The 20,803-nt window shown below is 37.1% G+C and overlaps 1 protein-coding gene across 2 annotated transcripts in view; it reads right to left on the reverse strand.

Annotated features, from left to right (window-relative positions):
• BBS4 (Bardet-Biedl syndrome 4) overlaps positions 1–20,803 on the reverse strand; it is a 53,006-nt gene that overhangs the window by 14,481 nt on the left and 17,722 nt on the right. Inside the window, exons 3-6 of one of the 2 annotated variants that reach the window (XM_063089598.1) lie at positions 5,190–5,269; positions 3,118–3,181; positions 1,823–1,934; positions 770–842 (exon numbers count right to left, since the gene is read on the reverse strand). In XM_063089598.1, coding sequence (XP_062945668.1) covers positions 770–842; positions 1,823–1,934; positions 3,118–3,181; positions 5,190–5,269 — 329 coding nt within the window. The remainder of the gene's footprint in view (positions 1–769; positions 843–1,822; positions 1,935–3,117; positions 3,182–5,189; positions 5,270–20,803) is intronic. The other variant, XM_063089599.1, reaches the window with a different exon arrangement.

Here is a 20,803-nt window from a genome sequence, read left to right on the forward strand (position 1 = left end):
AACTGTTGGGGACTTCTGGGGAAGCTGTGCTTTCCTAATATAGACTCTGTCCTTTTGTCCTTGTTGCTTCCTCTTTCTCCCTGCCTAGAATGCAGATGTGATATTATAGCTACAGCAGTCATCTTGTAACGATGAGGAAAAACTCTCAGCCTTGACATCCTAGCACCACCAAATAAATGCCAGCAACTGCTTACCTGGACTTCTTGTTTCATGAGAAAAAAAATAAACCCCTAATTTGTAAAGCCAATGTTTTGTCAAATCTTCTGTTCCAATTATGCATTATCCTCAAGGATACAAAGAGACAATGGATGAGAAAAATAATCAAATAACTTCTCAAAGAAAATTTCCCCAACCTAAGGAAAAGAAAGGTGAGGGTCTTCAGAATGAAAGAACCAATTGAGTGTAAAACAGATGATGGTGGGGGAAAGCAATGAAACACAACTAGACACCTATGGCTGGTATTTTGGAACTCCAATGATAAAGAGTCCCCAAAATTTCTAGAGAGGAAAGTGGGGATCAACAAGAATAGGACTGGTAACAGACTGCTCATCAGCAACACTGACTGCTAGAAAACCATGCAGCAATGTCTACAAAGTTATAAGGAAACATGATTTTTGGTCCTATACTTAACCATCAATCAAGTGTGAGGACAAAATAAAGACATTTTTGCCATATAAAAAGTCAGTAATAATAACATAAGACAGCTATGTGATAAATGAAACCATGAGCATGTTTACCAATCAGAAAGAACTGAAAGTTCTCCTCTTACCCAATCTTTCTGGTTAAGTTTAGCTGCTTCATTATATACTTCAGTAGCAGCTTTATGTTTTCCCAGAAGAAATCTGTGGAAGATATATTTTCCATAATTATTATCTCAAAATTCTTACAAGACTAACCCCCCTAGTCCCACATTTTACTCATATTCCATCCTGCAGAGAATTTGGGGAGCCTTTTCTGTATGAACTGGTTGTGCTGGTGTGGCCAGTGAGGCTGCTGTACACCAACACCAGAAGCTCTTTTGATAGGGATTGCACTGGCAACTGTTACAGGGCATTGGTCTCATTCTATACCAATTTTGGCAAAATTCTTCTGTAATTTTTTCTACAGTGTACTATAAATGTAGATTAAAAAAAAAAAAGCCAAATGATATACCATGTTATACAATAGCCAGCGTCATTTCTCATCATCATGCATTAGGGATATATCCTTTCTGTTCAAGCCCAGGTTTCTTTCCTTGATATTGAATCATGAGTTTGGAGAGAAACAGGGGAAAACCAGGCTCTATACAAAAACAATGCAGGTATGAATGACAATGTAGTTGAGAAAGTAGACATGGGAACTCCATGGAATAATTTACTACTGTGGAAAGGGGGTATACCTAATAGCATATAAAGACTTGGGAGGTTGCTTCCATCTAGGAATCTTCAGGGCATTCACTCAGTGAATGCTTACTAAAAACCCACAGAGTGTCAAGTATTATGTGAAGTGTCAGAACAGTAGATGACAAAAATTCCATGGGTTTCTAGTATGATTAGAGGACTTAGGACACAAGATGTCACTATTTACATGATAAACAGTATCAGTGTTCTCCCATCAAATTAGAATGTACAGCGTTTGAAACACTTAGTTCCTTAATACTAGTTATCTCATTTTCTCAAATTTCAAATTTAATCCATGCTTTTCAAAGTGAATCCCATTATAACTATTAACCAATTTCCCCCTAGGTTACAGGCTGAGCAAGCTGTGCAGCAGGCTCTGCCTGAGAATGCATTTTACATTGTTCTCTGTGAGTGCCCTAGGACCGCCATCCTTCCATACTCACAAAGATCTGGCCACCTGCTTGAGGTTATCAGCACACTGAGGGCTGAGAATAGCACACGTCTGAAAGAGTTCTAAGGATTCTTGGATATTTCCTTCCAGGCGAAATATCAAGGCTGCCAAGAAACAGAAAATACAGAAAATAAAATCACATTCTGGAAAGAATAGAGCCTGGCATCAGAAAAATTGGAGAAGGAGATGGGAAACCACATCAAAGAAAACCTTTGGATAAATGTATCTTTAATACAATCAGATATGCCTTCAGATGGGTTGAAACCACAAGCAAAGCCGCTGACAAGCCAAAACCTTTTTTAATAAGGAAGCTCAAACCTACCTACTCTTTACTCCCAGCATCCACCACACAAGTAATCAGTTCCTTTGAAAATAACCACACAAATTCTTAAGAACATTTTTGGGTTTGCCCTATCAGATGCTTTATTTATAATGATAATTCAGGTTTCTACCTGATAGTTTTGAGAGAGAAAACCTAAATGGGGCAAATGAAATCAGTACCCCAAGTCCAACAAGGAGATTCTGGCAAACAATAGAGTAATATCTCAGACTTTGGTTTTCAGTACAGCAACCAATCAGAACCAATAATTTTTCCTAGGCCTAAGTTTTCAGAAGACTTTATGGAACTTGTGATATTGGGAATAAAAGAGCAATTGTTTTTTGGCCATGATGTCCTAAATATGTCAGTATCTTACCAATTATATCAGAAAATTATATATTGATCTGAAGACTACACATTCATTTACACTGAAGAGTCAAAAAGAAAGTTCCTGGAAAAACTAAGGATGCTACTTTTGGCATTAAGAAGTAAAATTTAAATCAATGGTTCCTATATTTGGTTTCTGATGAGTTTACTATATTCCCTACTTTATCCTGTATACCTCTAGGCTTCTTCCCTTCATTCTGACTCACCTTACAAAAATCCTCAAGCCTTGCCTCATCTCTTTTGGCTTGACTACAAGGAACCCTTCCAAAAGCATCTTCTGACCCTAAAATCACTGCATGAGGCAGGGATTCTGAAAAACATCCATTCTGAAAAGAATACACTCTGAAAAACACTAGCCAAAAAGTAAAAAAGGGGTAAATGTTGGTAGCATTTTTTTTTTAACAATACTAGTCATTTCTGAAGTCCAATCTAGCACAAGAACTATATTCAGATTTCAAAAAAAGATAATAAGATCTTAGTGGAACATTTACTTGTTTAAGTATTTCATGAGTTGTTTGCTCTTTTTCAAGAACCTAGGCAGGGTATATTTCTCTAGCAAGGAGAGAAGAAATATGTCTTACCTTGCACATAGATAGCATATTCACACAACCCCTGAGTCTCCTGAAGCTGTTCTTTAATAACAGCCTGAAAGAGAAAGAAAAATACTTCTGAGTAGGAGTTAAGTATCTTTAAGAAGAGTTAGACATGGATGAGGGGCATTTATTTGTAAGACACCTAGGATACTAATAATGACTGATAAAGTAGTTCATTCAGAATTTTTTTACATCCCAAGTCTCTTGTTATGATTACCTATTCTAGGAAGAACAGGGGTTGGCAAACTATGGGCTCACAGGCCATTTCTGTACAACTTTCAAACTAAGAATGGTTTTTATGCTTTTTTAAGGATTATAAAAAAATAAGATGATGAATATGAGATAGAGATTATCTGTGGCCTGCAAAGTCTAAAATATTTACTATCTGGTCCATTACAGAAAAAGTTTGCCAAACCCTGTCTAAAATCTAACCAGGCAAAATAAGAAAAATATAAAAATATTTCCAAGCACCATTACAGATGCTAGGGGTTCTCTGACAAGCAAAACATAGGCTCTATCTTTCTACTATGAAAGGCTAGGTCCAGGGAGCTATAGGAGCTCAAAGGGTAAAGCACCTGATTCTAACTTGGAGAACCAGGGAAGGCGTTCCAGAGTAAACAGTTTCAACCCCAATGTTGGCAGGGGAGGGAAGAGAACCTGAGGTGGCCAGGAGAGTTTGAGAGAGCAGGACTTCAAATGCCATACCAAAAAATTTGTGAGCAATGAGAAAAACCTTGACAAGTTTTAGGCAGGAAGTAACCTGATGCTATTTGCTGTATCAAAAAATCACTCTTGGAGCACTGTTGAAAATAGATTGAAAGGAGATATGGTTAGAGGCAAGGTTGGTGGAAGAACTCTTGCAGTAATTTAAATTAAAATAATGAGAATTAAGGCATGAAGACAGGTGAAAGTAGACAATTTCAAGAAATGGTAAGAAGAGAAGGATCTCTAAAAGTTGATGATTATCTATATTAAGAAATGGATCAGGAGATTCTGACACAGACAGCTGGGTGAATGATGGTACCCATTCCTGAGAATGGAAACAGGAAAATAAATAGGTCTGGAAGACAGCAGATAATTCAGCTACAGAGAAGTTGAACTTGAAATACTTGTGGGATATTCAGTAGGTATAAGACTGGTTTGGAGATCAGGAGGAAGTGTGTAGAATGAACAGAGAAAGGAGTCAATGATAGGACCTACGAACAGCCCCAACTCTTAAGAAATAAGAGAAGAAAAGCCAAATAAGGAAACTGAGAAGTGATCAAAAAAGGAAAAGGGAAATAAAGAAAGGGTACTATCACAGAAGGAAAAGAAAGAGAACGTTTCAAAATTTCATACTGGTACCAAATGTCATTCATTCTGTGCATTGCCAAAGGTATAAACGCCACAGGCATAAATTAAAAACCACCATCTTAGAAGCATTACAAAGCTCTGAATACCAAAAAAAAAAAAAACCCACCACCAAGGATATGTTTTGCATGTTACTACTACTACTACTGTCTGCCACAAGTTTGTAACACTTATGGTATGCTATGAAAGATATAAATAGATAAAGGGAAACACAAATGGTTTTTAAATATACAAATGATGATCAATCTCACCACAATAAGAGAATTATAAAATAAAACTCAATGAAATACTGTTTTTCACCTATCCAGACATCAAAAAGTCATATAATATGCTGAGCTGAACATCTGCCTCCACCACAAGACCAAAAAGTCCCAAGCGGCTGCACGGTCAGTTTGGTCTTGATACAAGAAGCCACATGAGACATACCTGAACCTGACCCACAGCCTGCAGTTTAACCCAGCCAACCCACAGCCAATATGGAGGCCTGTGAGCAATTAATAAATGTCTGTTTTTTGGGAGTCACTAAAACTTTGAGGTTATTTGTTATGCACCACTATCATAGCAAAAGCTAAACAATACAAAAAATATGGGGATGCAGGAATCCATGTATTATTAGTGGGATCTAAGCTACCACATTCTATACAGCGGACACTGTTAGTTGCCTACCCAACAGCCCGCCTCTCATTTTCTCTATCATTGTAATCTCTCACCTTGCATGCTTCATAATCCTTCCGGATATAGTAGAGATGTATCAACCAGTTTTGCTTCTCCAAAATAGGAAACTCTGGAGCTGGGTACCATATTTTGGCAAAAACACAGCACAGTCATTGTTAGCTTTTCTTCTTTAGCATTGTCTTCTTGTCTAAACTAACTACAAACATTTTGCAATATCACATTAAATTCTATGAATCCACAATTTGAATTTCTTTTAGGGGGGAGCTGGCCAGTAAGGTAACAGCTCAATGAATTTTACTCCTAGGTATTTATGTGTACCAAAAACAAAAAACAAACAAAAAAAATGTACAAGACTCTTTGTGGTGGCATTACTCATAACATCTCAAAATGAAAGTATCCCAAATGTTCAGCAAGAGTAAAATGAATAAACTGAGGTAAAGCCCTACAAGGGAATACCACATAACAATGAAAAAAAAAAAAAAATTACTACACACAACATAGATGAATCTTATCAACATAATTTTCAGCAAAGAAGCCAGACATTAAAAAGTATATACTGCATGATAGCATTTATATTAAGCTCAAAAGTAGGCAAAAAACAGATCTACAAGATAGAAGTGAGATACAAGTAACTTACTTTGGGAGGGGTGGTTTATGACAGGTAGGGGGCATGAAGGAGGTTGTGGAATGCTGGTGATATTCTATATCTTAATTTAGATGATGATTACATGATTATGTTCACTTTGTAAAAATTCACTGAGCTGTATGATTATGATTCATGCACTTTTCTGGATGTATGCTATATTTCAATAAAAAGATATCAAAAATTACTGATAAGGGCAGGCCAGTTAGCTTAGTTGGTTACACCTTGGTGCTGATGATAGCACCAACATCCAGGGTTCAGGGTTCAATCCCTATACTGGCCAGCTGCCAGAAAAAAAAAAATTACTGATAGAGTCAAATTAAACACCCTGTCAACCAAAACAACTAATTTCTGTAATACTAATGCAGAAGGGGGAGCAGATACACAACTCAGTCTGGGGTAAGGGTCAAGATTTCCTAAATAAGACACAAAGGCATTAATCATAAAAGAAAAATAATAAGTTAGACTTTATCAAAATTAAAAGTTCTGATCATCAAAAGATGCATTAATAAAGTGAAATGGTAAGACACAAGCTAAGGAAAAAATATTTACAATACATATAATAGACAAAGAAGTTATATTCAGAATACACAAAGAATTCATACAAATTAATAAGAAAGCAAATAACCCAATTTTAAAATGAGGCAAAAAACTTGAGCAAGCACTTCAAAAAAGAAATGACCAATAAGTATATGAGAAGGTGTTCAGGTTCCAGTCAAGATGGCACAATAGACGGTTCCCAACGTCACTCTCTCCCACAAATCAACCAATTTACAACTATAAAAATGTAACATCAGCCAAGCTGGGGCCGCTGGAGCTCAGGGGAAGAGGAGGAGAGACCTACAGAGTTCATGAAGGCGGGAGAAACCACAATGAGAGAAAGAAAAAGCTGCTCTTAGCGTTTCGGGCCGCCAGCTGCTTTAAGACTTGAGCTGCTGAGCGCATGGAGCAGGAGCCGGCAGAAGCCGCAGCTGTGCCCTTCAGAGGGAGTTACTTGGAGGTGACAGGAGAGAAGAGGGCCTTGGTGGCCCCCAGGACAGCAAGACCACTAATAGGGTTCACGTGGACCCACACAGAAGAGAGGAGCCAGAAAAGCTGAAAAAAGGGAGCCATTCAGAGACCAATGAGTCACTGCAAGGGACCAGCGCAGGGCCGTCCCATGGGAAGTGTTTGGAGCACGGGCGGTGAGCGAGATGGGAACACCAGGAGAACACAGGGACACAGCAAGGACAGACGACCTGTCCCCCAATCAGCACAGGACCACTCAGAGGAGAATGGTCAGGAATGCAGAATTGCATGGGGTGCAGTTTGATGAAACAACTCAGGCCCAGATCAGAGATTCTACACAACACGGATCCAGTGGGTCTCTGGAGAGCTGGAGTAACCTATAAGGTCAACCATTAAACCCTGAGCTGCACAAAAAGCCTTCCCTAGGGAAACGGCAGCAAAGCAGCAATTTAGCTCAACCACATAGCTCAAGTACTGGTTCCCACAGGAAGTTCCCCCGTGTTAGAAGCAAAGGAGAAAAATTTAGTTCCAGCCCAGGCACACCACCAGCACCTTGGGGCCTGCCTGGGAACCAGAGGCTTGGATCTGGGAACCGGACCCCACTCCCACTTCCAGGCAAACTGTGCCAGCGCCTCGGGGCCAGCCCGGGGACCTGAAGCATGGAGAAGGGGACCGAACCTCTCTCCCACAACCAGGCACAGTGTGCCAGCCCCTCGGGGCCTGCCCAGTGACCCAGGGTATGGAGAAGGGGACCAGACCTCTCTCCCACAACCAGGCACGATGTGCCAGCACCTCAGGGCCCGCCCAGGGACCCAGGGCATGGAGAAGGGGACCAGACCTCTCTCCAACAACCAGGCACACTGCGCCAGTGCCTCAGGGCCCACCCAGGGACCCGAGGCATGGAGGACACCAGACCCTCCTCCCACAACCAGGCACGCCACGCCAGCACCTTGGGGGCCTGCCCAGAGACCCAGGACATGGAGGAGACCAGACCGCCTTCCCTCAACCAGGCACACTGCGCCAGCACCTCAGGACCCGCCCAGGGACCTGGGGCATGGAGAAGGGGATTGGACCCCCCTCCCCCAGCCAGGCACACAGAGCCAGTGCCTTGGGGCCTGCCCAGGGACCAGAGGCATGGAGAAGGGGACCAGATACACCCCAGAATCAGGCATACTGCCAGTGCCAAGGAGCATACCAAAAACAGAACCTCCATGTGGATGGCCCACCACAGTCTCCACAATAACCATGGATGCCGTGAAACTGACTAGACACCACAACTACCATGCAAATGGTCTGCCAACCACTGGAGTGCTTTCACACAAGGAGAGTCACCAGCAGAGACAAAGAAAAGAAGAGGATGTCTCTTTCCACAAAGCCCATTTCAGAGTGACAGAAGAAGCATCTGCTCTATGATAATACTGGGGGACCCAATCACATCTCTCAGCATTGGACAGATCATCTAGGCAACAAATTAACAGAGTAACCATTATTCTTTCAGGAGAGAAGAAATCTAGGGTAATTAGAGGGGGGAGGGGGAGGAAATGGGGAAAGGGGAGAGATTGGACAAGGGGCATAAATAATAATTATGATCTGTAACAATATAAATGCTAGTAATATTGATTTTATCAACATATCTCAATGTTCAAAATATGTATAATTGGGGCCGAGCCCGTGGCACACTCGGGCCGGTGCACTCACTGGCTGAGTGCCGGTCACGAAAAAAAAAAAAGGCAAAAAATAAATAAATTAATTAATTAATTAAATAAAATTCCCTTTAAAAAAAAAATATGTATAATTGATTTTGACTCTATAAATAAAATAAATTTTAAAAAAAGATAAGAAAAGGTGTTCCACATCACTAGTCACTAGGGTAATGCAAATTAAAATCACAATAAGGTAGTACAACACACCCATTAGCATATCTAATATGAAAAAAGACATCAGTTTGGATGTATTGTCCTCCCAGAACTCATATGGAAATCTGATCCCCAGTGTGACAGTGTGAGTCACAGGGGCGGATCCCTCATGAATAGATTAGTACTCTCCCTACGTAGGGGGAGTAATGAGTGAGTTCTTGCTCCATTAGTTCCCACAAGAGCTTGTTGTTTAAAAGACCCCTAAATATACATCCTGAAACAATAAAACTTCTTAAAGAAAACATAGGAGAAACACTTCAGGAAATAGGACTGGGCACAGACTTCATGAATACGACCCCAAAAGCACGGGCAACCAAAGGAAAAATAAACAAATGGGATTATATCAAACTAAAAAGCTTCTGCACAGCAAAAGAAACAATTAACAGAGTTAAAAGACAACCAACAGAATGGGAGAAAATATTTGCAAAATATATATCTGACAAAGGATTAATATCCAGAATATATAAGGAACTCAAACAACTGTACAAGAAGAAAACAAGCAACCCAATTAAAAAATGGGCAAAAGAGCTAAGTAGGCATTTCTCTAAGGAAGATATCCAAATGGCCGACAGACATATGAAAAAATGCTCAACATCACTCTGCATCCAGGAAATGCAAATCAAAACCACATTGAGATACCATCTAACCCCAGTTAGGATGGCTAAAATCCAAAAGACTGTGAACGATCAATGCTAGCGAGGCTGCGGAGAAAAAGGAACTCTCATACATTGTTGGTGGGACTGCAAAATGGTGCAGCCTCTATGGAAAATGGTATGGAGGTTCCTCAAACAATTGCAGATAGATCTACCATACGACCCAGCTATCCCACTGTTGGGAATATACCCAGAGGAATGGAAATCATCAAGTCGAAGGTATACCTGTTTCCCAATGTTTATCGCAGCACTCTTTACAATAGCCAAGAGTTGGAACCAGCCCAAATGCCCATCATCAGATGAGTGGATATGGAAAATGTGGTACATCTACACAATGGAATACTACTCAGCTATAAAAACGAATGAAATACTGCCATTTGCAACAACATGGATGGACCTCGAGAGAATTATATTAAGTGAAACAAGTCAGGCACAGAAAGAGAAATACCACATGTTCTCACTTATTGGTGGGAGCTAAAAATTAATATATAAATTCACACACACACACACACACACACACACACACACAAACCGGGGGGGGGAAGAAGATATAACAACCACAATTATTTGAAGTTGATACAACAAGCAAACAGAAAGGACATTGTTGGGGGGGAGGGGGGGGAGGGAGAAGGGAGGGAGGTTTTGGTGATGGGGAGCAATAATCAGCCACAATGTATATCGACAAAATAAAATTTAAAACATAAATAAATAAATAAATTAAAAATAAATTAAAAATAAATTAAAAAATAAAAAAATAAAAAATAAAAGACACCAGCACCTCTTCTCTCTCTTGCTTCTTCTCACCATGTGATCTGCTTGTACCTGCTAGCTGCCTGCCGCTTTCCACCATGAGTAGAAGCAGCCTGAGGCCCACACCAGATGCAGCTGTCCCAGAATAGTAAACCAAATAAACCTCTGTTCTTTATAAATTACCCAGTCTCAGGTATTTTGTTATAGCAACACAAAATGGACTAAGGCAAAGACTGACAGCACCGAATACTGGCAAGAATGTACAGCAACCAGAACTCTCATACATTGCTGGTAAGAGGGTAGAACTGTACAACCACTTTGGAAAATAGTTTGGCAGTTTCCTATAAAGTTAAAACATACATGAGTACTTCAAAAAGTTCATGGAAAAAATAGAATTAAAAGATAATACAAATCTTTCCATGAACTTTTTGAAGTACCCTCACACACTTTACATATGACCTAGCAATTCCACTCCCCAGGCACTTACCCAAATGAAAACACACAGTCCCTACATATGCACACACAAAAGACACAATAAATATTCATAGAAACTGTTTCATAACAGTCAAAAATTGGAAACAATTCAAATCTTTATTGACAGGAGAATGGAGAAACAAACTGTGGTGTATTCATACAATGGAATACTAGACAGTGTTTTTTTAAAAATGAAAGAACTACTGACACATATTCAATATGAATGAATTTCAAAAACATTACATTGCGCAAAAGTTGCCAAAAAGCTAAATAATAGACAGGGTTGGTTCCCTTTGTGTAAATTTCAAGCACAATTTACAGAGAAGTTCAAAATCAGTTTATAGGGATGGAAATCAGAATGGTTTTTGCATCTGGGGAAGTGAAGGGAGGACTGACTGGAAAGGGGCATGAGGAAAATTTCTGGGTGATGAAAATGATCTGGGGGTGATTATATCAATATAAATATGTACATGATTGTACATATTTGTCAAAATTTAAGAGCTCTATGTACTTCAGATTAGTAGATCTTACTAGCATTGGAACTGGAAAAACAGGAAAAAATAAGATGCATACTACCTTCCATTTAAAGTTAACTTGGCTCCTCAAAAAACTAAACAGAATTATCATGTGATCCAGCAATTCCACTTCGAGGTGTATACCCAAAAGAATTGAAAGCAGGGAGTCAAACAGATGTCTGTACATCAATGTTCATAGCAGCATTACTGACAATAGCCAAAAAGTGGGAGCAATCCAAATGTCTTCCAATGGATGAATGAATAAACAAAACATGATATTCACATACAATGGAGTATTACTCAACTTTAAAATGGAATGAAGTTCTGATACATGCTACAACACAGATGAACCTTGAAAACATTACACTAAGTGATGAGCGAGACACAAAAGGACAAATACTGTATGATTCCACCTATATGAAATATCTAGAATAGACTAATTCATAGAGACAAAAAGTAAAATCATTATTTCCAGGGGCTGGGGGTAGTGGGGAATGCGGAGCTATTGTTTAATGGGTACAAAGTTTCAGTTGGGGGAGATAAAAAAGTTCTGGAGAGTGATGGTGGTGATGGTTGCAGAACAATGTGAATGTATTTAATGCCACAGAATTGTACACTTAAATATGGTAAATTCTGTTATGTATATTTTACCACAATAAAAAATACCAATATAGTGGCCTCATCAATTTAATCAGTGGTATGGTGCGGCAAAAGCCAGATTACAATAGACTAGGAAGAGAATAAGAGTTGATAATCATGGAGACAAGTAAGCTATTCTTTCAAAAAGCAAATCAATGAAAGTAATTTCCTACCACAGTAGAAACAGTGAAATTAAATAACTGTTTATCAAAGATACTATGGAAGCCATTTCATGTGGACTGTAGGTAGAATTAGGTAATTATCTTCTAATCTACAATTCTGTATACACAAGAACCACAAGGAAAAGGAAAAGATTAATGAAGCCTAAAGCATGTAACTATAAAATCACTATTGAGAACCAAATATATACATAGTAATTACTCTGTAGAAGAATTTGTTATATACAGTATAGTAAGTGACATATTTCCTGATTATCTATAACATTCCCAATTTCTACAACTTTTAAATTTTTTATAAATTACTAACATGTAAAAACACGCTACAGAAAACAACTCAAATGTCCATCAACAAATAAATTTATAAATAAAACGTGGTATATACATACAATAGAAAATTATTCAGCTTAAAAAGAAATGAAATTCTGACACATGCTACAAGATGGATGAACTTTGAAAACACTATGCTGGGTGAAATAAACCAGACACAAAAGGGCAATTATTGTATGAGTCCACTTACACGAAATATCTAGAATAAGCAAATTCATAGATAAAGAAAAGTAGAATGGAGTTTACCAGAGCCTAGGGAGAAAGGGGAAAATGGGGAGTTATTGTTTAATGGGTACAGAGTTTATGTTTGGAATGATGAAAACTTCCAGAAATGGATAGCGGTGACAGTTGCACAACAATGTAAATGTACTTAATGCCACTGACTTGCACACTTAAAAGTGGTTAAAATGGTAAATTTCATGTTGATGGAGTTTGGATGTGTTGTCCCCTCCAAAATTCATGTGGAAATTTGATCTCCAATGTGGCAGTGTTGGAAACTGATTGAGTCATGGGGGTGGATCCCTCATGAATGGGTTAATGCTCTCCCTGGGGGAGGGGAGAGTAATGAGTGAGTTCTCACTCTATTAGTTCCCCCGAGAGCTGATTATTTAAAGGACCTTGGCACCTCCTCTCTCTCTCTCTCTCTCCCCCCCTCTCTCTCTCTCTCTCTCTCTCTCTCTCTCTCACTTCCTCTCTCTTGCTTCCTCTCACCATGTGATCTGCTTGTACCTGCCGGCTGCCTGCCACTTTCTGCCATGAGTAGAAGTAGCCTGAGGCCCATGCCAGATGCAGCTGTCCCAGAATCGTAAGCAAATAAACCTCTGTTCTTTATAAATTACCCAGTCTCGGGTAATTCTGTTATAGCAACACAAAATGCACTAAAATACATGTTATGTATATTTTACCACAATAAAAAATTTTTCTATTAAAAAAATACTCTAAAGCTGGCTGATTAGCTCATTTGGTTAGAGCATGGTGCTGATAACACCATGGTCCAGGATTTGAACCCTGTACTGGCCAGCCGCCAAAAACAAATAGTTAAAAACAAACAAAAACACTCTAAAATCAGACATCAAAATGAGATTAATTTTCTCACATAGTAAATATATTGTCTCAGGTGTAGACAAAACTCATCCTTGGCTATATAGCCACCCCCAAGTGGGTAAGATCTTCAATGGAGACTTTTTTAAGGAAGGAAATAATACCCATGAAGTAAATCAATTCACTCACCTCAGTGATGGGTAAAGTCCTCAACTGAAAGCCAGGAGAAAGTCACCTGAGGTCACATCATGGGGAGAAAGGAAGAGGACTTAAGTAGTCCCATGTAGGATATTATTTTCTCAGAACCACAGAGTAGTTGTGATAAACAATTCCAAATAAGAAGTTGCTTTCTTTAAAAAGTCCTGATATATTTGGGAAAATAATCCAAAATAGAAAGCTATTTATCCCTTCCACAGTTGGTATCCACCACCCTCAAGTCTAAAGCGTCGAGCTAGCATATGAGCCTCCCAAGCTGAGGAGGGAAGGGTATGGAATAGGGGACAACACCCATTCTTAGTCAAAATGCCTTCAACTGCGGCTTGTTAAAATAAAGTCTCTCTGCTTGCTAATCCAACTTGTTCGTGAATTCTTCATGTTAAACTTATCAACTTCCTACTTCTGCTTTCAGGTATTATACTATTTAACCAGAGCAGTGGTTCTCAACTGGGAACAATTTTGTCCCCCAAGGGACATTTGGCAATATCTAAAGACATTTTTGGTTGTTACAACCAGGTGCTACCAGCATCATCTACTACATAGAGCCAGGATGCTGTTAACCATCCTATAATACACAGGACAACTCCCACAACAAAGGATTATGTTGCCCAAGATGTCATTAGTGCCAAAGCTGAAAAAGCTTGAATCAGAAGCTAGAAAGAAATCTAAGAATATCAGAGTGAAATGTGACAGCTTTTTGTTCAAAATACTTTGATTTTTATCAATTAAAACCATAAATTTATATTTTTAAAATAAAACTATTTTAATCCTTTCCCTTTTTTGTAACAGTCTATTTGCCTTTTCTTCAGGCTGATTGTATTTTTTTTACTCACACTTTATCCTTTATTGCTCTGTATCTGCAACAGGAGCCTACTGTACCATCTTAACTTGAAGCCCAGTGTGACATTAGAATTCAAGAGAAGTTACTGAGTAATATTAAAACAAAGTTTTAGACAAAATAAACTATTTAATGATATCCTGTTCTTCAGAGTCAACAAATTCATTTATTTGTACAGTATAAAACTGTGTTTGAGATATTTATATAATTTTTTTATTCTTATAAAAAGAGCACACCACAGGATGCCACACCATATCCCTGCCATTGAAAAACTGGAGGCTGAATGCCACTGGGCAGCTATAACTCAGGAAAAGGCAGGCACTGGGCAGCAGAGGAGAAAGTCAGAAAGAACTAAGGCCTCGATGACATCATTGAGTTGCTGGACCAACCCTGGAGCCCATTCCAATTCTGGACTTCCTCTTACACAAGCCAATAAATTTCCTTATTGATTCTGCTTTTTACTGCTAAAAGAAACTTACTAAAACATAGTCTGAAAAACATTAACACATCCTTCATACAACCCTGTATTCTACATTGCTTACTTTTATTACATTGTGAACATAATAAAAAATAATATAGAGAGATATGCTGTAGGTACTCCCTATTAACAGTGAGAATATAAATAGCCATTTTGGAGAATACTTGGCAGAATTATTAAAATTTAAAATGTGCATATCTTTATTCCCAGCAATTCATAAGGACTCATGTATAAGAATAACCACTGAAGCAAACAGTAGTGAAAAACCAGAAACAACTTAAATGCTATCCGAAAGGAGAAGAAACTGTAATAGCCACACTATGGAATATTGTACTTAAAAATAATGAGGTGATCTTTATCTACTGACATGGAAAGACCTCCAAAATATACCAACCTAGCAAAATATATATGATAGTTACCGTTTACATAAAACACCCACACAAAAGTAAACTATATGAGGAACTTCCAGAAGTTTATGGAAAACAGAATTAAAAGACAATACGAATCTTTCCATGAACTTTTTGAAGTACCCTTGTATATTTCTATTGATACACACACACACACACACACACACACACACACACACACACACACACATACACACAGTATAAAAGTCTAAATGAAGCACATTAACTAGTAATGGTGGACTGGCTGGTGATTTAAGGAGTATTTTAGCTTTCTTGAAGTTGTTCAAACTTTTTACAAACAAGAGTAGATGCATATATGCCTAACGTATTAAAATATTTAAGCAGTTTAAAAATAAAATAAAATCTAAATACATAAACTTAGAAAAAAGGACATACTCACTATAGGAATTTTAAAAATACAGAAAGTAACAAAGAAAAAGTTAAAATCTCCCATGTTCACATCACTTACAGATAACCATCATTACCATTTTACCATATTTCTTTCTAATATTTTTCTATGCCCATTTTAAGTGAAATAATTATCTATGGACTATCCTAAATCCCATTTTTAAAAAATAAATATTATTTTAAACAGCTGCATAGTATTGATTTGCATGAATGAATCATCACTTAGTCTTTGTTTTATTGCTGAACATGTAGGTTGTTTCCAATAAATCACTACTATAAATAATGCTATAATGAACATGTTTTTAAAAAAATCTTATATATGTTTAGGATACTTTATTAGACTAGATTCCTAGAACAGGAAGTACCAAGTTAAACCATATGAACTTTTAAAGTTCCTGACACAAGGCTGGCTGGTTAGCTCAGTTGGTTAGAGCACAGCCTTCATAACACAAAGGTCAAGGGTTCAGATCCCCATACTGACTAGCCGCCAAAAAAATAAAATAAAGTTCCTGATACCTACTGACAAAACTTCTACCCAGAAGTATTGTGTAAATTCATACCTGCACAATTCTATAAGGGTGCTCAACATGATTTTTAAATAATTTCTACACCATTATTATAACTCATTCATCACTCTAGTTCCAGATGCTAAAAAGTGAAGGAAAAAGAGATAATGCTTAGCTAAAATTTTAATTCCAAGACTATGTCAAGACCACACTCCTTAACAGTTCCTTTAATTCTGCCTTCCTCTTCAGATTAAGGAGAAAGAAAAGAATGTTGAAAAAGTCTTGGCTTTTCTTTTTTTTTTTTTTAACCAAATGTTACTGAACAAAGTTCTCAGAATCAAATTTTTAAAGAAAATCCTGAAATAATTGAAGTACACATCCCTTAAAGAGAAAAAAAAAAAGGACTTTTTTTTACTTATGAGCCAATCACTACTAAAAGAGGGCTATCCTCAACAACAAAAAGAAAACCCAATTAAAAACAGTAAAAAAAGACTTGAATAGACTTGAATAGACATTTCTCCAAAGAAGATACACAAATTATAAACAAGCACATGAAAAGATGTTCAAGACCCTTAATCATTAGGCAAATGTAATCAAAACCACAATGAGATACCACTTGACATCTATTAGCAGGCCTATTTAAGGGGAAAAAAGGGGGTGGTGCTGAAAATAAGTTTCGGTGGGGATGTGGAGATATTAGAGCCCTCAAACATTGCTAGTGGGAATGTAAAATGGTACAGCTACTGTAGGAAACAGTTTGGCGGTTGCTCAAAAAGCTAAATATAAAATTATATGACCCAGCAATTCCATTACATACCCAAAATAACTGAAAGTGAGGACTCAAACAGATATATGTACATGAGTGTTCACCGCAGCATTATTCACAACAGCTAGAAACTAGAAACAACCCAAGTACCCATCAACAAATGAATAGATAAACAAAATGTGGTATATTCATATACATACAATGGAATATAATTCAGCCTTAAAATGGAATGAAGTTCTGACACATGCTACAACATGGATGAATCTTGAAAACATTAAACGAAATGTAATGAGCCTGACACAGAAAGACAAATATAGTACAATTCCACCTACATGAAATCTAGAACAGGCAAATTCACAGAGACCGAAAGTAGAATAGAAGTTACCAGGGGCTGGGAAAGGGGGGAATGGATAGTTATTGCTTAATAGTTAAAGTTTCTATTCTGAGTGATAAAAAAGTTTTGGAAATAGTGGTAATGGTTGTACAATCTTGTGAATATAATTAATGCCATTGAATTATACACTTAAAAATGGTTAAAATGGAAGTTTATGTTACATATATTTTACCATCATTAAAAATAATAATAATTGAATAAATCAAAAAATATTTAAGTGGGTGAATTGTACGTTAAAAAGGAAAAAAAAGGCCTATCTATATGTAAATAAAAATAATGTTGCTAAATGCTTGTAGATATGATTAGAAAGGCTGTCTCTCATGGGGACTCCTTTAAAAAATTGTTATTTTAAATAATTTCAGTAGAAACAAGCTGAAAAAAATAGTGCAAAGGATTCCCATAAAACCTTCGCTCACATTTCCCAAATATTAAGATCTTACCATTTTCTTTATCATTCTATCTCTTTATAGGTATAGATAAATAAACTTTTTCTGAAAGATTTTTCAGAAAGTAAATTATAGACATGATTCCCTTCACTCCAAAAAATTGTATTTTTCCTAAAAACAAGAATATTCTCTTACATAACCCAGTAAAATTATCAAACTTAGCACTGACGTAATTCTATCATCTATCTTACTATCCTTATCCAAATTTTGGCAAATGTCCTAAAATTTCCTTTGTAGCAAAAGAAAAGCCTTTAATTAAAAAAACGTTTTTGAAGATATTTTTCTGCTCTAGGATCAAATCTATAACATGTGTTATATTTAGCTGTAATATCTCTTTAGTCTTCTTTAATCTCTTGTCTTTCATAACCTTGAATTTTTTTTTGAAAATGCAAACCAGTTATTTTGTAGACTGTCCCTCAATTTGGCTTTGTCTAATATTTTCTATAATTATATTGAGTTATGTATTTCTGGCAAGAATAACATAGAAGTAATTTATTTAGGAGGCACGGGATATTGATTTGTCCTATTACTGCGATGTTTAACTTTTATCACTTGGTTAAGGTATAAGTTTGTTTCTCCACTATAACATTACTACTTTCTCCATTATAATTTAAAAAGTATCTTATGGAAAGATACTTACAGATTTATGTAAATATCCTGTTTCTCATCAAATATTTACCCATTACTCTTAGCATCCACTGACGGAGTATTGCATGAATAAATTATTACTATGATAGTTTCCAAATGGTAACTATCTAATTCTGTCATTCCTTCTACATTTATTAGTAGATTTCTATTATTAGTTGCTATTCTATTATAAGGAAGAACTTTTTCTTCTCTTTCATTTATCTATTATTCATATATTTATATCAGTATGGACTGGTGTATTCTTATTTTATCCAATGTGTTATATAACCCATTACTATGATTATTTGAGGCTTAAATCACTCCAGAATTGGTCAGGGGCCAGCTGGTTCCTGTGTCTGTTTGACAAATCCCCATCAATCTGTAAGCCATTCCTTCCTTTCTGGCACAACATGTCCCAGGTTCATCTTGTACTTTTCTAGCCCTAGCCATGAATTAGCCATTTCTTCCAGAAGCCCTGGTTCCTTTTATTAGAGAACAGTATCTAGAAACTAAGCTTGTGGAGACTAGCTGTGCTCACTGCTAACAGACTGTCATTGCTGCTAACCCTTCTCAGTGGACTATATTAGGGAAAAAAATATATTCTATATCTGCATATCTATGTTAAAAACCATGTGTTCCATACTGATACCTGTAATTCCAATACCTCAGAGTTCATTCTAGCCTCTCCCTTTTCCATATTGTGTAACTCCCTTCTCCAACAGTAAGAAAACTTGACTCCAACAAACCACACTATATTTGCTTCTGTTTGTATTCTATTTTTAAGTTTTTTGTTTTCCCAATCTTTGCTGATAATAAATACTCATACATGACTCCAAAAGTCAGAACTACACAGAAAGACATACCATACTTAGAGAAGTATCACATACTCCATCCTTTCCACCATATTTCTATGCAAGTCCATATAGATCGCCAATCTCATTTGTTTCTGATATATCCCCTGGTGTTCTTTTCGTGAAAGTAGACACATATTTTTTTACTTCCCCTTCTTTCTTATAAAAACATAGCATATGGTGAATACTCTTTTGTACTATGCTTGTATTTTTACATAATAATATATCTTGGAAATCACTCTACATCAAATCATGGAGATCCTCCTTATTCTTTTTTTGTGTGTGTATTTTTTATTATTATTTTTACATTCTAAGATGTTGTTGCAGAGTAGTTGGGAGGGAGGTAGAGAGGGGAAAGGGGAAGGAAATGGGATGGAAGAAGGAGGGGCGGGATTAAGGCCTATGGGAACACCCTCATTCCCACAGGGGAGACCAGGGGACTTCCAGTGCTGGCTTGGTCATTGCCAGGCTGGGTGCAGATGTCTGGGGGGTGTGGCAAAAGCCCTCACCCCGCCAATGACCCCAACTCAGGAACCTGGGCCCCTTCTTGCTGTGGTTCAGTGGTCAACGATGGGCTGGTTGTGAGTGTTGGGGGAGCACGGCCAAGGCCCTTGGCCCCCTGCCACCAGCCCGGCTTGGGAGAGCCTGGGGCACTTCTTGTGGCAGCTTGGTGGTGCAAAGAAATCTAAGAAATTCAAAGAATCTAAGAAAAAGCTACTAGAATAAGTAAGCTTAGCAAGGTTGCAGGAAACAAAGTCTGTACACAATCAATACTATATACAAATAATAAACAGATGGGAACTACAATAAATAAAAATTATCATTTATAATAGCACCAATAATTATATATAAATCTAACAAAAATATGTGGAAGATCACTATGCTGAAAACTACAAAATGCTAATAAAATAAACCAAAGAAAACCTAAATCAATAGAGAAATATACCATGTTCATAAATTTAAAAGCTCAATATTATTAAGATGTCAATTCTCCCCAAATTGTCCTATAGCTACAATGCAATTGTTATAAATTTTTCAGAGGACCTATTGTAGAAATCAACAAGCTGATTCTAAAATTTAGATGAAAGGCAAAGAAACTAGAACAACCAAAACAATTTTTTTTTTGGTATGATACCACTTTTATAAGGTACCTAAAGTAGTCAAATTCATAGAGAGAGAAAGTCGAACAGTGGTAATCAGGTCTGGCGGGAGGGAGAAACGGGCTATTAATGCTTAATGGGTACAGCGTTTCAGTACAGGATAATAAAAAACTTCCACAAGTGGATAGTGTGACAGTTGCAAAACAATGTGAATGTACTTCATGCCACAGAATTGTACACTTAAAAATGATTAAAATGATAAATTTTATGTTATGTATATTTTACCACAATTTTTAAAAAAGTAAGCCTCAATTAATTTCAGAGAATAAACAACATAAAGAACATGTTCTCTAATTAAGTACTATAAAATTTAAAACTGATAACAAAAGTATAGCTAACAAAACAATCTGTGTTTCTTGAAATCAAACAATCTCTTACTAAGTAACACTTTATGAAAAAAAAGCAAA

This window comes from Cynocephalus volans, chromosome 3 (assembly GCF_027409185.1).
Source record: "Cynocephalus volans isolate mCynVol1 chromosome 3, mCynVol1.pri, whole genome shotgun sequence".
NCBI classification, from domain to species: Eukaryota; Metazoa; Chordata; class Mammalia; order Dermoptera; family Cynocephalidae; genus Cynocephalus; species Cynocephalus volans.